The sequence below is a fragment of the Octodon degus genome, unplaced genomic scaffold (genome assembly GCF_000260255.1).
Source record: "Octodon degus isolate 3935 unplaced genomic scaffold, OctDeg1.0 scaffold00087, whole genome shotgun sequence".
In the NCBI taxonomy this organism is placed as follows: Eukaryota; Metazoa; Chordata; class Mammalia; order Rodentia; family Octodontidae; genus Octodon; species Octodon degus.
The window spans coordinates 10,367,969-10,389,495 of record NW_004524663.1 but is presented as its reverse complement, the minus strand read 5'-3'; the positions used below and the strand labels follow the sequence as shown (position 1 = coordinate 10,389,495).

The 21,527-nt window shown below is 39.6% G+C and overlaps 1 protein-coding gene across 1 annotated transcript in view; it reads left to right on the top strand.

The window, feature by feature from the left end:
- Positions 1–19,674, top strand: part of Ak3 (adenylate kinase 3) — a 26,334-nt gene extending 6,660 nt beyond the window's left edge. Inside the window, exons 2-5 of the mRNA XM_004637188.3 lie at positions 8,458–8,577; positions 10,851–11,023; positions 11,697–11,815; positions 17,854–19,674. Coding sequence (XP_004637245.1) covers positions 8,458–8,577; positions 10,851–11,023; positions 11,697–11,815; positions 17,854–17,974 — 533 coding nt within the window. The 3' untranslated portion in view covers positions 17,975–19,674. The remainder of the gene's footprint in view (positions 1–8,457; positions 8,578–10,850; positions 11,024–11,696; positions 11,816–17,853) is intronic.
- Positions 19,675–21,527: the final 1,853 nt, after the last annotated feature.

The window sequence follows — 21,527 nt, the reverse complement described above, 5'->3', positions numbered from 1 at the left end:
AATGTCTTTCTCTCTTTTTTCTTTTTTTTTCTTTTCTTTCTTTCTTTCTTTCTTTCTTTCTTTCTTTCTTTCTTTCTTTTTTCTTTTCTTTTTTTTTTTTGCAAAATAAGTTAGGCATTTAAAAATCCCCTTGATAGAGTTCAGGAGAGTCCAGGCAGCTCATCTCTCTGTGCATGCATCCATGTGTCTACCAGTCTCCCATGACTCCACTGAGCACCCAGTGTGTGGGTATGGGCATGGCGAGGGGCAGGTGAGAGACAGACGTGTGTGTTAATTAGCTCAGGCTGCCAGACACTCTCACAGAGCAGGCAGCTGACACCACAGGATTTGTTCTCTCATGGATCTGGAGCCTGCAAATCCAAGGCACTGGAAGAGCTGTTTTCTTGTAAGGACCACCTCTCTGCCTCTGTAGACAGTACATTCTCACTTTCTTCTCTTATGGCATGTCCTCTGTGCCCAAGTACTCCTGGTGTCTCCTCCTTTGCTTATAAGGACACTAGTCATCCAGTTAGGGCCCCACCCTTATGACCTCATCTAACCCTAATGACCTCTACACAGTGCCTATTTCTGAATGTAGTCACATCAGGAAGGGTTTAGATGTACAGCTTTGGGCTGACACAGTTCAGTCCTTAACAACATGTGGACAGTTTCAGCACTGTGACAGACAGAAACCTGGAGGAGGAACTTGTGTTTGTCAGGATGGCTGAGGGATGCCTCAATGTGAAGAGCCCATAAAGATATTTTGAAAGACAAGTAAGTGTCTTAGTCCACTTTCTGTTGGTGTATTTGCATACCTGAGACTGGCAAGTTTTCTCAGCACACAGTGCTGGAGGCCAGAAGTCCAAGGTGAGGCGGTCACGCTTGGCAACGACCTTGTGTTACGTTGCAACCTGAAGGAAGGGCAAAGGAAGGGCAAGAGAGCACCCGCAGAAGAGACATTCCTTGGCCTGCTCTCAAGGTAATGAGTCCAATTCCCAGCACTCCTTCTCAAGAGAATTTAGCCTGTCTCCCTTCACAGTGGTGCAGTCTCAGTTCAGCATGAGTTCTGGAAGGGACGAGGGACTCACTGCATTCAAACCATAGCAGTGAGTAGTTTGTCAGACCAAGGAAGGTACAAGGGGCTTGCACAAGGGCCAGAGGAGCCAGAGCATGTGAGGTGCTTGATGGTGGCGCTAAGGACTAGTGGGGAGGGGAAGAAGGCAGATGCAGCCAGATCAGGGTGAGCCTTTTTATAGTTCTTGAGTTGATACTGTGTTCTGAAGTGGAGCGGGTGGGGAGGGGTGAAGTGTAGCAGAGTTAGTGGCAGCTTCTAAGGGTTTCATGGAGCGTTGGGCAGTGCCGGGTCTTCAGTGTAATTCTTCTGAAATCTTCGTTGCCTAGAAGTACTGCATTTGTGTGTGGTTAGAAGAATTAAAGGGACACCCTTTCCTCACCGCTGGACTAGGGCTGTGGGGGCTCTTCTCTGTGTTCTTCCCATGCACATCTCCTTCCTGCCTCCCAGAGGCAGCCACCGTGTCAGCTCAGCTTTATTATTAGAAAAATATTTCTTTAAACAGCCTGTGCTACCTCCCCAGCCCCTCAGAGCTGTTTTTTGTTTTGTTTTTTCAGAACCAGGGATTGAACTCAGGTCCTTGTGCTTGCCAGGGAAGCGCTTATTCCACTGAGCCATCTCCCCGGCCCCTCAGAGCTGGTTTTGACCATCATTATTTGTCATATCTGGTTCCCAGTCAGGGAACCAAAGATATCACACCTGGGGCATGAGTGTCACTGTTCTGCTGTCCAAGTGGCCCACCAGGATCATAAACTCAGCCTCAGCAAAAACATTTGAGGGATGAAGTTTATCCAAAGGGAGACACTTGATTTGTAATGAGGAAAAGGAATGCGGAGAAAGAAAATACCTAGCTACCTGATAAGAATCAGGGTCGGGGGACTCTGGAAAGAGGGAGGACCTGAGGGCCTTTGTTCAGCTACTTTTATAAAGGGTCGGAGACCCCTCCCTCCCCGAACTCGCTATAACTGGGTTGGCCTCTGGCACCTCTGCCTACTGTCACTTCTTCCAGTGGTCTGGTCTTTTCTTTCTTTTTTAAAAAAATGTATTTAGGACAGGTTCTACACAGCCTCACTACGTAGATTAGATTTGTAGTAATTCTCCTGTTTTCAGTCTCCCAAGAGCTGGGATTACAGGTGTGCACCTCCATGCCCTGTCTCAATCGCTGGCTCAGCACACCACAGCCTCTGCACTCTGCCTAAGCAGGCGCTTTAGTCTGCTGAGCTATCTGGCCAGCCCTGGTCTTTCTGTTCAGTTTCATTCAGTATGTACTTGACCTGCTTTCCAGGAAAATTTCTCTAGTGAAGTTTGTTTTTCACACCTAGTCAGGATTAGCTAGGAGACCTAATGAGCCTTCCAAGTCTACTTTTTCCATCTAGAGACCTCTGCCTCTACATATTTTCCTCTAACTTTCCTACTTTTATTTGCATACAACTTTATAGAATATTAGCTTATTATGAATAATATACTTTTAAATTAACATTTTGTTTTTTATAAATGGAGAAGCTCCCAAATTTCTTAACAATAATTCTTTTCTTCCTCTTCCTCTTCCTTGTTTTCTATTTTTCTGATTCTGGGGATTGAATCCAGCACCTTTTACATCTAAATTTGTTAATTTTGGAAGCAAATGGTAATTTTTATAAGAAACCTAGCAAGATATACATACAGTGATAGAATTTACCATAATGTTAAAAAATATCTCAGATCACAGTCATTCAGTAATTTTGAGAGTGAATAAACATTTAAAATGCAGTAAGCGAACTGCTTAATTTTCTTTTTTACTTTTTCTGGTACTGATGATTGAATTCAGCCGTCCCCAACCCCTTTTTCCTTTTTATTCTGAAACACGGCCCTCCTAAATTGCCCACACTGGACTTCAATTTGTGGTTCTCCTACCTCAGCCTCTGCTAGGGTTGTGGGTATGCATCACCACACCCAGCTTCTATTACCAGTTTTAATGATAATTGAGATTACCTCAGAGTAGTAATTAGATTATTTGGCTTTTTGTTCTTTCTTTCTTGGTTGCCAATAATTTTTTATTTCTTTTAAAAATATATATTGAGAAATAACCCACATACCACAAAATTAGCCCTCGTAAAGTGCATGACTCAGTGATTTTTAGTGTATCAAGTTGTGCAACCGTCACCACAACCAGTTTTTGAATATTTTTATTACCTTAAAAAGAAAGCCTGTTCCTTTAGCAGCTATTCTTCCATTTTTTTCTCAACCTCAGGCAGCACTAAATCTCGCCTCTGTCTATAGGTTTGCCCGTTTCGAACTTTTGCTATTCTTTTTGCTTTTTGAGAAAGGGTCTTCCTATATAGTTCAGGCTGGCCTTGAACCCACTGTGTAGCCCAGGCTGGTCTCGGACTCACAGTGATCCTCCTGCCTCAGGCTCCTGACTGCTAGGATTACAGGCGTGCACCACCACGCCCAGCTCTTTTCTGGACATTCATGTATGGAGATGGAATTGTACAGTGAGTAGTGTTTGGTGTCTGGCTTTTTTCATTTAACATAATGTTTTCAAGGTTCATCCATTTTGTAATGCAGATTAGTAGAGTTCATTTTGTTTTATTGCTAAATATTTTTCCATTTATAGATATATCATGTTTATTTATTCATTTATCAGTTGATGGACATTTGGGTTGTTTCTACTTCTTGACTGTTTTGAATAATCCTGTTATGAATATTCACATACAAGTTTTTAAGTTTAATTTGTGTGCTTAGGAGAGGAACCCCTAGGTCATATAGCTAGTTATTATTTTAATCTTTTGAAAAACTGCAAAACTGTTACAGTTTTCCAAATTGACTGCACCACTTTATAATCCTCCCAGCAGTGTACAAGGGTAGTGTTTTTCCACAATCTTGCCAATACTTTATTGTCTGACCTTTTGAGGACAGCCACTTTAATGAAGTTTAAGTGCTGTCTTACTGTATTTTCCATGTGCATTTCTCTAGTGACTAGTAATATTGAGCATCTGGGCTTATTGGTCATTTGTCCATCTTCTCTGAAGAAAAGTATATTCAAATCCTGTGCCCGTTTTTAAATTAATGTGTTCTATTCTCTTATGATTACTATCACTGCTAGTATATTAGTACACGCTTGCAGTAGCAGTGATTACATTCACTGTGGGGCGTTCATACATGTGCATAACACATCTCCTTGCTTCTTTTATCCCCACCTCCACCTCGTGGTCCCTTTCCTGTTTGCAAAAGCTCTGTGAATCATTTAGGTATTTAGGTACAAGTTCCTCATCAGAGACATGATTTCCCAAATTTTCTTTGCTTTTTTTTGTGGCGGGGGAGCTTTTTGAGACAGGATCTCACTATGTAGTTCAGGCTGGCCTTGAACTCACGTGTAGCCCAGGCTGGTCTCCAGCTCGCAGCAATCTTCTCGCTTCAGGCGCCCAGTGCTGGGGTTACAGGTGTGTACCATCATGCCTGGTGCAAAATTTTCCTTCCCAACAAAAATAAACTTCATCTTCCATCCAGTGGATTCTCTCTTCCCTTTATTGATGCTATTCTTTAAAGCAGAAAGGTTTAATATTTTAATCCTATCCATTTACTTATCCCTTTGCTAGATGGGCTTTTGGCTTCATAGCTAGTGGTACAGTCGTGAAGATTTATACCCATGTTTTCTTTTCAGAGTTTTATAGTATTAGCTCTTACATATTCAGTCAATTTTTTTATACTTAGTGTGAAGCAATGAGCCAGCTTCATTCTTTTTTATCTGATTTTCAGTTGTTTCAGCAGCATTTGTTGGAAAGACTATTTTTTCTTCATTGAATTGTCTTGGTCTCCTTGTTGAACAATTGACTGTAAGTCTGAGGGTTATTTTTAGCCTCTGAATTCAGTTCTGTCCATGCATGTGTCTATTCTTAGCTAGTACCACAAAGGCATGATTGCTGTTTTGAAACTGGAAGTATGTGTCCTCCAAGATTTTTCTTCTTCTTAAAGCTTGTTTTGACTATGCTGGGTCTCTTGAATTTCTATATGAATTTTAGGATATACTTGTTCATTTTTGCAAAGACATTGGGAGGGTAGTATTTTGATAGGATTACCTTGAATCTGTAGGTCATTTATGGAGGGTATTATTCTCTGAACAGCATTAATTCTTACAGTCCATAAATATCAAATGTCTTTTCATTTAGTTGGGTCTTAATTTCTTTCAACCATATCATAGATTTCCCCTTACAAATTTTGTACTTCTTTTTAAAAATTTCTGGGCAACCTAGTAACTTACTGAACTGTTATCTTAAAATAAAAAAAAAAAAATTAAAAAAGTGATGAGGATGTAATGGAGTGCAAAGCACTGGGTTCAGACCTCATCTGGGAAAACTATTTATTTACTTATTTTTATATATTTAGTACAGGGTCTACAGGGTCTTAACTACACACATTGGACTCATAATGATCCTCCTATTTCCACCCTCCCAAGTGCTGGGATTACAGAGGTACTCCACTGCACCCACTCTCAGTTGCTATCTCAGTGCACCCTGGGGGCAGGGCTGGCACAGCACGCTTGGGGTTGAACCCTGGTCTCTGCATCTGCCTAAGCAGGTGTTTTAGTCCACTGAGCTACCTGGCTGGCCCTGGGAAAACTTTTTCAAATGCAAAAATTTATAAAAAATAACATTTATATGCATTTATAAACTACGTCCTTTTTGTTTATGCTTCTGAACTAATTTCTCTGGCTATAATATCTAGTATAATGTCCACTAGAAGTGGTAAAAACAGATTTATCTTTTCTCAAAGCTCTTCTAATAATTAAATTTATCACTTTATTAGCCTTATCAACCTAAATTCATTTGTTGCCGTTGATTAAATGTTTATCTTTTGAGACAGGCTCTGCTGTGTGGTTCTGAGCTGGTCCTGAACTATTTACCCAGGTTGTCCTTGAGCTCAGAGTGATCCTTCTGCTTCAGATCCCAGAGTGCTGGGCTTAGAGGCATGTGCCTCCAGGCTTGGGACTGGTTAGATGTTTAGAAGAGGTTACAGCTTGAAGTATGGGAGGAAAGGGGTTGACAAGTATTGTATTACTTTTTAGGAGTCAGCCTTAGAGAACTGAAAAGTTTTACCTTTTTTCCCCAAACGCTATTGAGGAGATGAAGCTCTTAGATAGCGTGGTCTACACATACTAAGAATGTGGAGCTTCTCCAAGATGATCTTATTAAGTCCGGAGAGCTCTTGCAGCATCCAGGTCCTCTCCCGATGCTGCGTGTAAACCTACTAATGCACCTGTCAAGTGTCAGCCAATTTCCATGCAGTTGAAAATTTTGGTTAAAAAATAAATTTTCATGCATGGAACAATTTGGAATCTGTTTTGAGGTCGGTATTGCAATTCATATGAAGAATTATGAAAGTGGTCATATATACTGTGACCCTTGAATCTGATTCCTAGGAACATATCCATCAGAAATTATTCAGGAGAGGAAAAAATGAAAAAGAAAGCAAAGTTAAGCTCTTACATGTAGCTGGCTAATTTATATAACATAAATGTCCAACAGAGGGCCAGAGAAATGGCTTAGTAGAATAAGCGCTTCCCTGGCAAACACAAGGGCCGGAGTTCAATCTTCAATCCTCGGTTCTACCAAAAAAAAAAAAGTCCAACAGAATTGCTGTGAGGAAGTATATTTTTATATATGAAAAAGGCACATGGCTAGACCTTGATAGAAACAGTACTTACCAGGAGTGATCCAATAGGGTTACATAATAGTATTTATAAAATAATTCATAGTGAAAAAGGACACAGAATTGTATATAAACAGATTATAATAGTTTTGCAGTTCTCAGTCTATGTAAAGAGTTTGGTAAGGGTCATAAAGGGAATTAATAATCTGTTGCCTAATAATGCCATGCCATGCCTATAATCCTGGCATTTGGGAGGCTGAGGCAGGATTGCTGTGAACTGGAGGCCAACCTGGGCTATAGGATGAATGCACTGCCACAGTGACCTACATAACAAGACCCTGTCTCAAAAAGAAAAAAAAGAAAAGAAAAAAGGAAAGAAAGTTGTGGGTAGTATTTCCAAACTGTCCATAATTTTTTTCAGCACATTTTATTACACAGTGTAATATCACAATGCTAGCCAGGGCAAAAACTGAATTGTTCTATGACAGCAGCACCTGTTAGAGATTAGAAAATTCTCTACACTAGCACATGATAGCAAATAATATCTAATCAAAACTCTTACATAAAAAGAAAACTATTTTTCTGTGTATTCTTTCTAATAGAAATTTATTTTATTTTATTTTTTTATTTTTTAAATTTTTATTTATTTATTTATATGTGTGTGTGTGTGTGTGTGTGTGTGTGTGTCCAGCTCAGCCCACCAGGGGGCGGGGCTGGCTGGCATGTGGTGCTGGGGGATTGAACCGTGGTCCCTGGGCTTCGCTAAGCTTGTTCCAAGTAGGTGCTTTAGACCACTGAGCCATCTCACCAGCCCTCTAATAGAAAATTTAGAAAGTACAGAAAAGTTTTGAAATTTATAAAAACTAATCAGTTCTATCACACAGAAATGACTATAGCTTTGCATTATTTTTTTCTATGTGTATATTTATTTATTTATTTTTAAATTTTTCCTTGTTTTGTATTTAGTACAGGGTCTACAGGGTCTACAGGGTCTCACTATGTAGATTAGACTCGTAGTGATTCTCCTGTTTTCAGCCTCTTAAACGCTGGGATTACAGGCATGTGCTACCACGCTTAACTGCAATCTCAGCATGCTCTGGGGGCAGAGCCAGCACAGCAGGCTGGAGATTGAACCTCCTCCCCCTGCATTTACCTAAACAGGTGCTTTAATCCAATGAGCTATCTGGCTGGCCCTATATTTATACATGCTATACATACTGGATTTTTTTTCAGTCATATTTCATTGATATATTTTAGGTATACATAATGGTCACATTCATCAGAGAGAAATTTGTACCTGTATATGATATAACTTGATCCTCCCAACCTTGGAAGATTTTAAATAGGCTTAGCTTACTTTATAGCTGTTGATTTTTAGCAGAAAAGTTAATGCTACACATTTTATTTATTTATTTATTTATTTATTTATTTATTTATTATGCATTTGGTACAGGATCTCACTATGCAGCTTGGACTCGTAGTGATACTCCTGTTTTCAGTCTCCCCAGTGCTCGGATTACAGGCATGCACCACCACATCTTGGTGGCTGGCTCAGTGGGGCCAGGGGTGGGGTCGGTGTGGCATGTGGTGCCAGGGATCAAACCCTGCTCCCTGTGCTTGCCTAAGCAGACACTTTGTCTGCTGAGCTATCTCGCTGGCCCAATGCTATACATTTTCATATGAGTGTGCTCCTAGAGGCTTGCTTTAGACAGCCAGTTCCTAGAGCCCTGGAGTAGGATCAAACAAATGCATATGCTTTTCCCCCCTCTCTGCTATAGAAATTGGTGTGTTAGCCAAGACTTTCATTGACCAAGGGAAGCTTATTCCAGATGATGTCATGACTCGACTGGCCCTGCATGAGCTGAAAAATCTCACCCAGTGCAGCTGGCTGTTGGATGGTAAGTGGTGCGTCACTGGCATTTCTGTCAGCAAAAGCTGAGCACTTCATGGGCTGTGGTCAGTCCGGTCAAGAATGGCAGGGAAGGGACTTGAGAGTATTCAGTGATGAGGAAGGCTTACTATTAACAGCAGGAAGCCCCTAGAGTAACTCAGAATGAGCTGTAAAATTCCCCAGCCAGACGTGTGGCAGAACCCTTGAGGGCAAGCTCTGGTTTCTAATCATTGCTTCGTTGATATAGAGAAGACATGAAAGAGAGATCTATCTATATTTTAAAACCAGCATTAGCTTTCTCTGCAGGCTTGAAGTCATACTATCCGCTTTGGGAAGAGGATGTGCTGCTGTAGCCTTGCTTGCCAGTGCTCTGTTCTTGCCTACTCAGCCCTGTCCCCCACCTTGGAGCATGGACGCGGTGCACTTCACCAACTCTGTGGCCCTGCCACGTGCCTTCTGGAAGCTTCGCTGTTTTCTGATTTGTACAAAGGTTCCAAGTGGATTCGACTGGTATCAGGAAGGTGAAGGAGAGCACAAGGCAGGAGCAGCCGGGCGAGCAGTCACCTGGGCGTATTTGTGGGAGCTCCCATCCGGGAGTTTGCCTACATGGGTCCATTGACTGAACTTGCTATCAGTATTTGCGAAGAATCTTGAGGACTCAGAAATTCTTAGAACATGTAGAGAGGGTCTTTGGTGGGCAGAGACTATGTTAAGTGACAGACCCTGTGCGCACCACACTTCTTGTATTTATTCAGTACACAAATATTAACTGAATACTTTCAATGTGCCAGAAGGTGTTTGAGGCTCTGAGCCTAAATGTGAACAAATCCTTGCCTGTGTGGAATGTACATTCTAGCAGGAGACAGGTAGCAAACAAGTAAATAGAAATTTGGGTAAGTACAGAAACCAATAAGTGCTTTGCAATAAAAGTTGTGTGAATACAATAATGTGGTAGAGAAATACCTACTTATTTTCTAATAGAAAGTATATCTCAGGTTTGGAATTGAAAACTATTTTTAAAAGTTGAGTGAAGTCTTGCTTCTTTCTGTGTGTGATGAGAGGGCTTTGGAGCACTCCCCTTTGTGTGAGGTCCTAGTAGGCTGCAGGAATATAGTGTCCGGACAGGGCGGAGGGGCAGCCCAGCACAGGACTATGGCAAATTAGCCATGAAACTACTCCCTGGTCGTCGCTCAGCACAAGTGGGGAATGGGTCAAAGACAGGGACACAGTGGAAGGGCTTGGGAGGGCAAACCTTTATTATTTTTGATTTTTAAAATCATTGCTCTATTCCAACAATACTATTCACTTTTAAAAATTAAAAGGATATAAATATGAGAGACTTAAAGCCCTCAGTGGTCATAGCCTTCAGGAACAACCTCTCTGAATTGCTTGACATGTAATTCCAATGGGCTTTTTTCCATAGCTAGTGATAAAAAAAAAAATCTACACATGTATCTTATATGAAGATTCCCTCTTCAACATCTAATACTACTTTTCTTGATCTGTACACATACATGTACATACATAGTATGTATATGCCATTTGGGAGCATTTTGTTTTCACTGAATTAAACTGTATTTAACAGATTGAACTTTTTGAAATAGGCTAAGCAGGAGCTTGCTTGCTGAAGTATGTATCACATTCCACTTAATCCCCTCCCTACGAACGCTGGGGTCACAGCCAGCTGCTTGCAGTTGGAGTGATGCTGCGGGAACTGTCCTTATCTTTCTGTTAGTGTGAGAGGTCATTTTCATGCAGCTCGCCTCTTTCAGTTCATGTTGGGGTCTAAGTCTATGAGTGTAAACCTTTTAATCAGAACTACAGCAATAGACAGGTATTTTTACCAAGATGTTTTTTCTTTCAGTGTATGCCTCATGTTGATAAGCAATAGGTGTTGAGTTGGCTAACTTGTGTTCAAATTCTACATCCTCTGCCTAGTTGCTAGAGCAAGTTACTCAACCTCGCTGTACCTAAATGTAATCTGTAAAATGGTAATAATATAGTACCTCTCTTATGGTTATTATGACAGTCTGAAGGAGTGACTGTTACCTATTTAAGTGTTAATCTGATCCAAAAACACCCTGACATAAACACCCACCCAGAATATTTGATCCAGTATTTGGCCACCACATAGCCTGGTCAAATTGGAACACAAAAATTAACCATCACAATTATACTACAGCCTGTCTAATGTTATTCCTTTTGTTCTACATAAATACTTTTCCTTTCTTCCTCCTTCTCTCACCTTCCCCTCATTACTATTTGTTTTACTTTGTAAAGGTTTTCCCAGGACACTTCCACAGGCAGAAGCCCTGGACAAAGCCTATCAGATAGACACAGTGATCAACCTGAATGTGCCCTTTGAGGTCATTAAACAGCGTCTCACTGCTCGCTGGATTCATCCAGGCAGTGGCAGAGTCTACAACATTGAATTCAACCCTCCCAAAACTGTGGTGAGTAGTTGTGTTGGAACTGCCTCTCCCTGAATTCTCTTGCCTTTAGGTATGAGTTCTGTGAACTTGGAAAGCTCCTGCGGGTGTTTCCTCAGGTTACTTGGGATAGCAGAGGCATCTAGACCACTCAGCTTGGTGGCAGAGGTGCTCCAGGAGCAACAGGAGTTTGTTATTCATGCTGAACTATTTATTAACTTTGTATTTTGTGCCAGGAAGTTTGTTAGGAGCTAAGGTGAGGGGATTTGGCTTGCAGATGAGATTCAAGGTCTACAGCTGAAGTGTTTTCTGTACATTTTGAATGATTTAGAGGCTATTTAGAAAACCTTTTAACTAAGAAGATCTACGAGTATTTGCCTTCTGCTACTGTAAGAAATACCTAAATAATCATGTTCAGTTATGGAGGTTCCAGTCCCATATCAGTTGGCCCGCTGCTTTCAGTCCTGTGTTGAGGCAGCGCTTCATGCTGGCTGGCCTGTGACACAACAAAGGCACGCACTTTGTGATGAAGGGTTGCAGCCATCTATCTTGGGTTGGATTCCATGTACTTAAAAGCTAGCACAGTTTTGTGCTTGCTGCTTACACAGAGAAGATATGATTAAAAATAATAAACTGCTTATAAAATATCTTTCAAAGATTCAATATTTGATAGAAGTATCTTCGAACTCCTATCTAGGGTATTGATGATCTGACTGGAGAGCCTCTGGTTCAACGTGAGGATGATAAACCGGAGACAGTGATCAAGAGACTCAAGGCTTACGAAGCCCAAACAGAGCCGGTCCTGGAATATTACCAGTGAGTTCTTGCTTTTTGGAACCTCTTTTACATGACAAGGCACAAAGTCCATTTTTTATTTTCCATGTTACAGCTAAAATACCAGAAGACCCATATTCAATTGGCTTAAGTAATAAAGGAAATTTATTAGCTTGTGTAACAAAGAATTCCAGAAGTAGGTTGGGCCTGTCAGTCCTAGGTTTGATAAGTTTTGCCAGTCTCTTTACTTTGCCTTCTTTAGTACTACTGGCTTTGTCCTCAAGGTTCCCTGTGACTGCAGACATTTGGTCAGAACAGGCACGGCTGCTTCTTTCATGAGGACTGAGGAGCCCATCTTTCTGTCAGTGTATAAAAGCTCCAAGCATCTCTCAGATTAGGCCAACTGAACAGCCACTGTTGTCAGGGCCTTAATATTCTAGGGGTCACTGAAGCAGTCACTGGGCCCAGGGGAAGGATAACTGACTAGTTCACACCTAGAGTCTTAAGCAGGCCAGTGTCACCCACATGCCTGCTAGGAGGCAACCCAAAGCCCTCTGCATGTGCCAATGGAGGATGCCTTAGCACTGAAGCATCCTAAGTGACAACTAACCTTTAGATCCCTTATTTGGCTAAAGGTCTTTAAAATTAAGCTTCTATTCTAACATGATTTTGATCTGTTCAGAGAATTCCTATCACCACACAAAACGGGTGCTGTGCTGCGTCAATCCCTGCTGCAGGCTCCCAGTCCTGCTGCCTAGCTTGCCCTGCCTCCTTGTTCCTTTCATTTGTTTGCTTGTGAGTAAGGGTTCTGTGTCAAGGAAGTAGTGCCACAGTGACAGCAGGCTCTGCAGCCAGAACGCTCAAATTCAGGTCCCATCTTGCTGTGTAAGAGAATTAGCTTTAACCTCTTCCTTAAACTCTGCCTATTTTGTCCTCTATGAGAATAAAGGCTTGAAAGTGAGTTAATAAAATTATGGCTGACATGCAGAAAGCACTATGTAAGCATTAGCTGTTATGACAGTAGTTACTGTTGTAATAGGGCTAAGTATGCAATAAAATCTGAAGCAGTAGTCTCCAAACTTTTACTAGATATTTCTGGAGGATGAAATGATAAAACAGTTGGCAGTTCACTTTTTACAGTAGCTATTGTTGTAATTTTGTGATTCATAAAAAGCCTGGCTTTGAGGATGACTAGCTCCTGTCACTCTGAGTAATGCCAGCAGTGCCAGCAACATAAACATTTTATAAGATCAGGCAGTATTAAATACAGGTCTTCCTCATTTAACTACTGCTTTCTGTTCCTGTGACTGGGTCATTCAGTGAATTGGTTGCTAAGTGAGGAATTGTATATACTATGTACATTACAATACTCAGAGCAAAGAAATGGTCAGAGGAAACTCCAACTTGACAGATTTGCTTTTATTTGCATAACTTATGGCAGTGCTATAATGTATTTTTTTTTAATTTTTAAAGAATACAGTGATTTAAAAAAACAACATTAGAAATGATACAAGATTTCACTAAACAAAGAAATAGGAATTCAACAATGGTCGCTGTATTACCTGATATTATCTTCAGATTGCTTGTTCAGATTACCAGATATGAATGTGTAAGATTCATTTAAACAAAAGAGACTAAGCTTTAAGTTAGAGTAAAATAAAACAATTTTCAAGAATTAACTGCTCCCTTCAAAAGACCAGCAGCAATCAACAATACAAATTATCCAAACTATTCTACATCCTTTTCTTCATCCCAGTTTTTCCTTCCCATTGGACAGTTTCTTTCCCTTTCTCAGTATCTGTTGTACCTTTTAGAGTTTAATTACTCTTTCAGGTTCTCACACTAGAGAGATAATATGATGTTTGCACATATGGATCTGATTTACTTCACTTACCAATAGTCTCTAGCTGCATCCATTTATCTACACAGTCTAGCTGAATAATACTTCATTGTGTAAAAATACCATCTTTTTTATCCATTCCTCAGTTGATGGCCATCTGGGTAGTTTCCAAGATTTAGCTATGACAATTGTGCTGCTATAAACATGGGTGCACATATACTGCTGTGGTATGAGGTTTTCAGTTCTTCTGGAAAAATACCCAGGAATGGAATAGCTGGCTTGAATGGGACCTCTAATCCTAACTTTTTGAGGCATCTCCATACTGATTTCCACAGTGGTTGTACCAGCCTGCACTTCCACCAACAGAGGAGGACTCCTTTTTCCTCACAGCCTCTCCAGCATTTGTTATTGGTTGACTTCTTGATGATAGCCATGGTATCTCAGCAGTTTTAATTTGCATCTCTTGAAAGACCAATGATGTTGAACTTTTTTTTCCACATATTTATTTGCCATTCCTGTGTCTTCATTTGTGAGGTATATATTCACCTCAGATGCCCATTTTTTGGTTGGGTCTTTGAATTTTGGAGGCCTGATTTTTAAAATTCTTTATATGTTCTAGATAGGAGTCCTTTGTCTGAAGAACAGTTGTCAGTTGTCTCCCACTGTGTGGGTTTTCTTTTTACTCTGCTGGTGATTTCTTTTGATGTGCAGAAACTTTTCAAGAAGATGAGATCCCAGTTGTTGAGTCTTTGAAGTATTTCCGTTGAGTTTGATTATTGTTCATGAACTCTTTATCTACCCCTGTGTCCTTAAGGTTTCTACCTACGTTCTCTTCCAGAAGATGTAGTATTTCAGTTTTAATAATTAAATCTTTGATCCAGCAGTGCTGTAATGTAGAGGTTACTTTTTGTTTTGTTTTGTTTTTGAAACAGGGTCTCATTGTGCAATTCAGCCTGGCTTGAACTCCCTATTTAGCTGATGTTATCATCAAACTCACAGTGATCCTCCTGCCTCAGCATGTTAAGTACTGGGATTACAGGTGTGCATCACCATGCCTAGCTTGTAATATATAACAGAATTTAAAACTACAGTTCTGTTGTGTACAGTTCACTTAGCAAAAGTTACAGTACTATACAAATAAGGTGCACAGCATAAGAAAACAGCATTGAGGCTCTAAAAACAAGATGTACAGAACTGTACAAAAAAACAAGGCCATAAGTCTGAACAGCATGCCTCAGATGTAAGTACAAACAGCTGTGAGGCAGGTAGACTGTTACACAAAGAGTATCTGTAGCACCTGCTGTGTGGAGCTGTTAAGGGAAAGTGAGAGAGTCCACGGAAGACCTGGGGCAGTCCTGTCTGCTAAGGCACCGATTGTTTGTGACTATTATTCTGTCATTGTTGTGCCAGGCCCTTGGTCCAGACATTTGGACCCAATTCCTTCTAGGCCTCAGGAAACTCACCTTTTATATGAGTCAGGGGACTAGTAAGTAGGGAAACAGTGCTTACCATGCAGTGTGATACATGCTTTTATTATTTTACTTTTCATTATATTTTATTTTAAATATTTTCTTTTATTTTAAATATTTTATTAGTTTTGTTTGTTTTTGGTTTTTTTTTTGAGATAGGGTGTTATTATGTAGTCCAGGCTGGCCTCAAACAGTAATTCCCCTGCCTAGCTTCTGAGTGCTAGGATACAGGTATGTGTCACCATGCCTGGCACTACATGCTTTTATTCATCAGGAACCTAACTCACAATGGCTTAAGCAAAAGAAGAATTTGCTAATCATATAATTAAAAAATTTCAAAGGTAGATAGATGGCTTGGCTTGAAAAAAAATATCACCAGGTATGATGGCACATGCCTATAATCCCAGCACTTGAAGACTGAGGCAGGAGATCACAATGAGTTCAAGAGCAGCCTGAACTGCATAGCTAGGCCTGGAGAAAGGAAGGGAGGGAGGGAGAAAGGGAGAGGGTAAGAGGAAAGAGGAGAGAGAGGAAGAAGGAGGGAGAGAGAGGCAAGCTAGCTAACTAAGTCATTAAGAGCCAATTTCAAGGGCCCATGAGATAGCTCAGCAAACCAAGCACCTGCTTAGGCAAATGCAGGGACCAGGGTTTAATTCATCACACACTGTGCCAGCCCAGCCCCTTAGTGACCTGCTGAGCCAGCCACCAAGACCAGGCATGGTGGCACACACCTGTAATCCCAGCACTGGGGAGGCTGAAAACAGGAAGATCACTACAACAAGCTGTGTAGTGAGACCCTGTACCAAATACACTAAAAAAAAAAAAAAAATCAGCTCCATTTGCAGGCATGTGCTTCAGTGGGCTCCCCTTGACACTAGCTTACTTCCTACCAGTTCAACTACCCATGCAGAAAAGCAAGCATCACTGCTTGTCTTGTGGCTGACAGAGATTAGCTCTGACCATGCCATGTTTGAAGATGCGGAATGGAGAGTCTCACTTGAACCTTATGGGGAGATTTCCAGTAGTCTTCAGAAGGCAAAATATGTTATTGGTGGGCAGACACCACCACCACAAAGTCTGAAGAGTTAGTGTGGCCAAATGTGAGAAGTTGGGAAAGGCTGCAGAAATGAATGGCATAGGTCCTTAAGAGATATTCTTTCTTTTCTTTTTCTTTTTTTTAAAATTTTTATTTATTTATTCGTGTGTGTGTGTGTGTGTGTGTGTGTGTGTGTGTGTGGCCAGCTCAGCCCACCAGGGGGCGGGGCTGGCTGGCATGTGGTGCTGGGGGATTGAACCGCGGTCCCTGTGCTTTGCTAAGCTTGTTCTAAGTAGGTGCTTTAGACCACTGAGCCATCTCACCAGCCCCGAGATATTCTTTCTTTCTAGGCTTCTTCAGGCTGTTACCTTTTGCCATCATTTCGTCTTTTTCTTGTATGTTCTCACACACAGAACTAAAGCTGGACTTAAGTGCTGAAAATAGCATTAGTAAGAACTTTAGTGTAGCATTATTTTACAATGCTGTCACATTATTTTTAATTTTTTCTCACCTGTAGGACATTAATAGGTCTATGTTTACAAATACAATGCTCTTACTCTTTGGAGGACTGTTAGAGCTAGTAACAGTCATTTTGTCACAGTAATTAAAATGACAAACATTCATTCAGGACATGATTCTAGGACTCACTAGAGGGCTGCAGATTAACCTACTTATGACACTGGTTTGATATGAAAGTGGCTCATAAGAGGCTAAAACTTGTTAGGCTTGTTCTCTTGAAAGTCTTACTAGATACCTGTGAATTCAGAAACTAAAGAGCTTATAATAGGCAAAGAAAATAGTGTGTTGACACAATTTCTCTCTAGAGCAGATGTGTCTTACAAAAAAAAAGTGCTAACTGTAGGAAATTTCATGAGGGATCAAAAAGAAATCCTTTTGTTCTAAGTGAAAACTCTGAAAACTTAGTAAGCTGCAGAGGTACACAGGACTCCTGTTTTCAGAAAATGGTAAATCATTCTTCACTTGCTCTTATACTGCCTGTCAACTCATGTATACGCAAAGGAGTGTTTGGGTTGGGAGCGGTGGGATTAGTGAGACTGGGAGACTGGAGGGCTGTGTGGTTTGAAAAGAAACCCCGGGATTCTGATCTCACTCCTTACCATCTGGTCCATAGGAAATGGGTAAGTAAAATGGACTCTGGCTACTGGCCTCATCATAAGCCAGACCAGCCTGCCCAGGAGAAATGGAAGAATCTAATGGGAAAACCAATAAAACTTAACACTTTCTATTCCCCTGTTAAAATTCACAAGGATGGATAAACAAACAAATCTCAGCAAAAAAGGATAATGAAATATTAGCTTATTTTGCCTAAGACATAAGTGGACAAAAGGGTGTTCTAGTGCCTAACAAGTCCCATTTGGAAACATGCCACCATCACAGTGATTTGGACCAAGTTAATTTTACAAAAGAGACACTATTATCAGTAACTAAAGAAAAGCCGAGCTTTTTAACAGATTAAATTAGCACAGTGCACACCTAATAAATGATAGCTGCTATTATTTTTGATGTGCCCATTTCTGTAAGCCAGGGGGCAAAGCTGAAACTAAAATCTAGGTTTTCCAATAGCGCTATAATTCCCTTCTCCTTTGATCACATGGACCTATACTTAATGAAACTCTTAAACCTTCGCTGTCATCTTTAATGAACAAGTTTTTTTGAAAAGGCTCATTAGGAAAACTTGGGCCTATGGATTTTTTTTTTTTTCTCCAATCTTTAGGAAAAAAGGGGTGTTGGAAACATTTTCTGGAACAGAAACAAACAAGATCTGGCCACATGTATATGCCTTCCTACAAACAAAAGTGCCACAGAAAAGCCAGCAAACCTCCATTACTCCATGAGAGAAAAGCACGTACCTAGTAAGATGAGCAGAAGAAACTCTTCTGTGCCTTTCGCAGCTTCTGTTTTCTAAAACTCAAGCATGTATGAATTTTCTGAAAATTGTTTTATTTCTATTGATTTGATTCTGAGTGTTACTAAAGATGTGCCAAATGAATCAGATAAGACCGATCTTTACAAGTTGTCTAGTATGTTTTATTCATTTGTCTTTTATAGGTGTACAATTCAAAAACACCAGGTATGTTAAAGCTTAAAAAAATGTGAAATTAAAAGAGCAGTTGGTAGTCATTTTTTTGTTCAGTATTTGATAATTCAAATGTTCACATTTTTCTGGAGAAGTAAAAAAGTTACATGTCACTTGCTTGGGGAAAATACAAGACTTTTGCAGTGATGCAAAAAATTTTTTTCTAGTCCTGTGGAATATGGTTTTGTGAGACACTGTATCTATAGTTTCCTGACATAAAGTTACAGAAAAAATGCAACCCGATTTATAGACGTTGCAAGATGCAAATTCATTGTTGCCTTTCCACTAATAAACATAAAGCTAGCTACATATGCCCTATTTATTGTTATTAGACATACTTTTAGCTTACTCAGAATTTGAAACAAAAACAATTAGCATATAAGAAATTAGCTTATTTTCTTTTGAAAATACTTATGTGTTGAGGGATATGATTTATGTAAAAATGACAAAATTTTTTGATTAGCACCAACAGTGAATGAGTTTCAATGGAAAATATAGGCAGGTTTTCAGAAGTTACTTATGCTAAGAAACAGGATCTACTTGTCAGTTTCTTTTTAACCCAAATTTATAATATACCTTGGCAAACAACAAATTATAGTACAAAGAAAAATAAAGTTGGCACAATGTAAAGCAAGCATGCTTCATAATTTAGGGCTTATAAATAGATCAGCCATGTCAGGAAGATATTCCCTTGATGGTAACACAACTACAATTAGTAAACAGGTGTAGCAACAAAAGGAATAGCTAGGTTAGAAAAGGATCAGAAAAGTAACCGAGTTTCCTAAAGGAGATCTTTACTCCCACTGAAGAAACTGCTGTCTGCTAGTGTTCACTGCCATCCTACATCCAGAGGAAAGAATTCTGCTGGTGTCCCCTGAGCAGCTGTTTAAAACATAATCCTGTTTCCTTAGTAGGGCAACAAGGATGCACGCTCACGCACTGTGCCTGGTAGGAAATGGGGCACCTGAGAAGCAGAGGGAAACTCCAACTGCTTTTTCCATGTGATACTCTTACTTTACTTGGTGCTGAAACAAATCTAGCAAGCACCTGTATAGGCTGTTAACTGGCCCTTTTAAGAGTTTGGCCCATTTTTTTCCAGACATTTAAATTTAGGTGCCAGCCAGTGGTGCTTATGTCCTGGGGGACACACTTACTTTTGTTTTTATATTTTTAAAAAATTCATTGTTGATCTTTCAAAATGAAGCAAGGCTTTTTAAAAGGATTAAGTCATTAGTTCTTTATAAAACTCTTATGCCTTATTTGAATGTTAATACTATATGCTTTCTAAAAATGGGAATTACCAAACACCACCAGGTTATCAGAAATACATTAATTTCTATTAGACTAAAATTTAAGTATGGTGGCTGTTACTTTGTCTTTGACAATTCACGATGCCCACTCTAGCCCACCTTTCTGCTGTCTTGACTTCTCACTGGCTTCATTCTAATAAACTATCTTAAAAAAAAGTGCAGAGGCTGGTTTAATTTTATGTAAGTCTTTTATCTTCTGGTGTGGTGTTGATAGTCATACTGGCTTCCATGACACTTTGGGAGACTTGCAATCAAAGAGAAAGGTTGAAGCATGCTATGAAAATTAAGATTCCTTTTCCCTGTGACCATTCCTCCCCTACCCCCAAAACAATAGTAATTTTGCACATATATCCATTACTTTGAGAAGTATGACATTTTTCATTAAAACAATTTCTGCTGAATGGGTTTGTGTCACAGACAATGTTAAGGACATCACTGTGGATTGCATCCTGCCAAACAAAGAATGCTGGGATGTCCATTATGAGTTATGTGCCACACAGAAATGTCTACAGCTGAATGTCATGGTCAGGAGCTACTGTACTTTAGTTAAAAGATGATGAGAACAGTGTCTCAACATATTACCCTACTTTCTCGAGTAATAGTCAAGCAAAGTGTGAGGTTGGAAACAGAAAATGGCAGTGGCTCCAATTTCTAAACCCCTCTCCCCCGCTACTTCCCCTCCCTCCTTAGCTATATGTATGGTGGCATTCCAGCAAAACATCTTGGGTCCTCTTGGCTTGGAAGGAAACTGCCTTATACTAACAGACTGTAATTAACTAACCTCATGTTACATCAAATTATTGTAATATGGTACTTGCAACCCAAAAGAATAAACTTGCATTTTTAAAAACTGTTTATAAAGTGTGTCTTCTCATTGACAAAAGAATGTCAATGATACACTGCAGAAATGGATTTCTTGCAATAAAAGATTTTCATCTTGGAAGTCATGGTTTAAAAATATCAAGAGTTAAAATAGCCATTCTTAAGATGTTGGTAGTAAAGGCTAACAGAGATCTATAGTCTCTCCCTCCCCAACCCTTTTTTTAAGCTACGATTGCGAGTTTTCCCATATATAGCTCTGAATAAAGCTAAATTATCATCTCAAAGTATAAATCAATCCAGTATGTCATATTTTTTCCAAAGGATTCTAAGTGTCTGAAGAGTAAACAACACTAATAATCATAGTTTAGAGAAACAAAATGAAAGATGTAAGAATTTTTAAGAAATAATTTCACACAGTATTTAGCAAACTTCAAATCTAATTCTTTAAAGCTTATGAGAATATTTTCATTTTTACATAGTAAGCCATTCATAATCAACTTTTATTATTTGTATGCTCATTAATTTACACAGTAGGCAAATATAAAATGAATCAACTTCTGAGAAGACCAAGAAGTAGTATGTATATGTCATTTACAGATGAGAACGGATGCACAAGGTTTAAGGTTCTCATTAAAATATGTATGGCACAGTGGCAAAATTGAACCATAGATAAGCAAAATTTCTGTCCCACATCAATTTAAGAAAATACACAGCCTACTCTGAGAACAGTAAATTGACATATTTTTTTCTAAAAATACTCAGGATCTACCTTAAACCTATGACCAATGTTTTCACTCTGCAAGAAATATACTTATTAAGCTGGTTTGGTGTTATCTCAGCACTGTGATGAGACTGAGGCAGGAAGAGAAAAAGTTCAAGCCAACTCTAGATAATTTAATGAGATCCTGTCTTAAAATAAAACACAGCCATGTTCTTTGGGCAGTGTGTGAATGATGTCTGAAAGGAGAACGCCTGACTGTCCTAAAGAAAAGTTACAGATTTGTGAGTTCATTAGGCAAAAACAGAAAATGCCCACTAATGGTACAATTGGAAGAGAATGTTGCCTGTTTATTTTTCTTAGAGTAATAATTTTTAGATCAGTATCATTAACTACCACTGACAGAATGACAAAAGAGTTAAGAGAATAAATGGATAAGTATTTGATTTTTAAAAAGTACT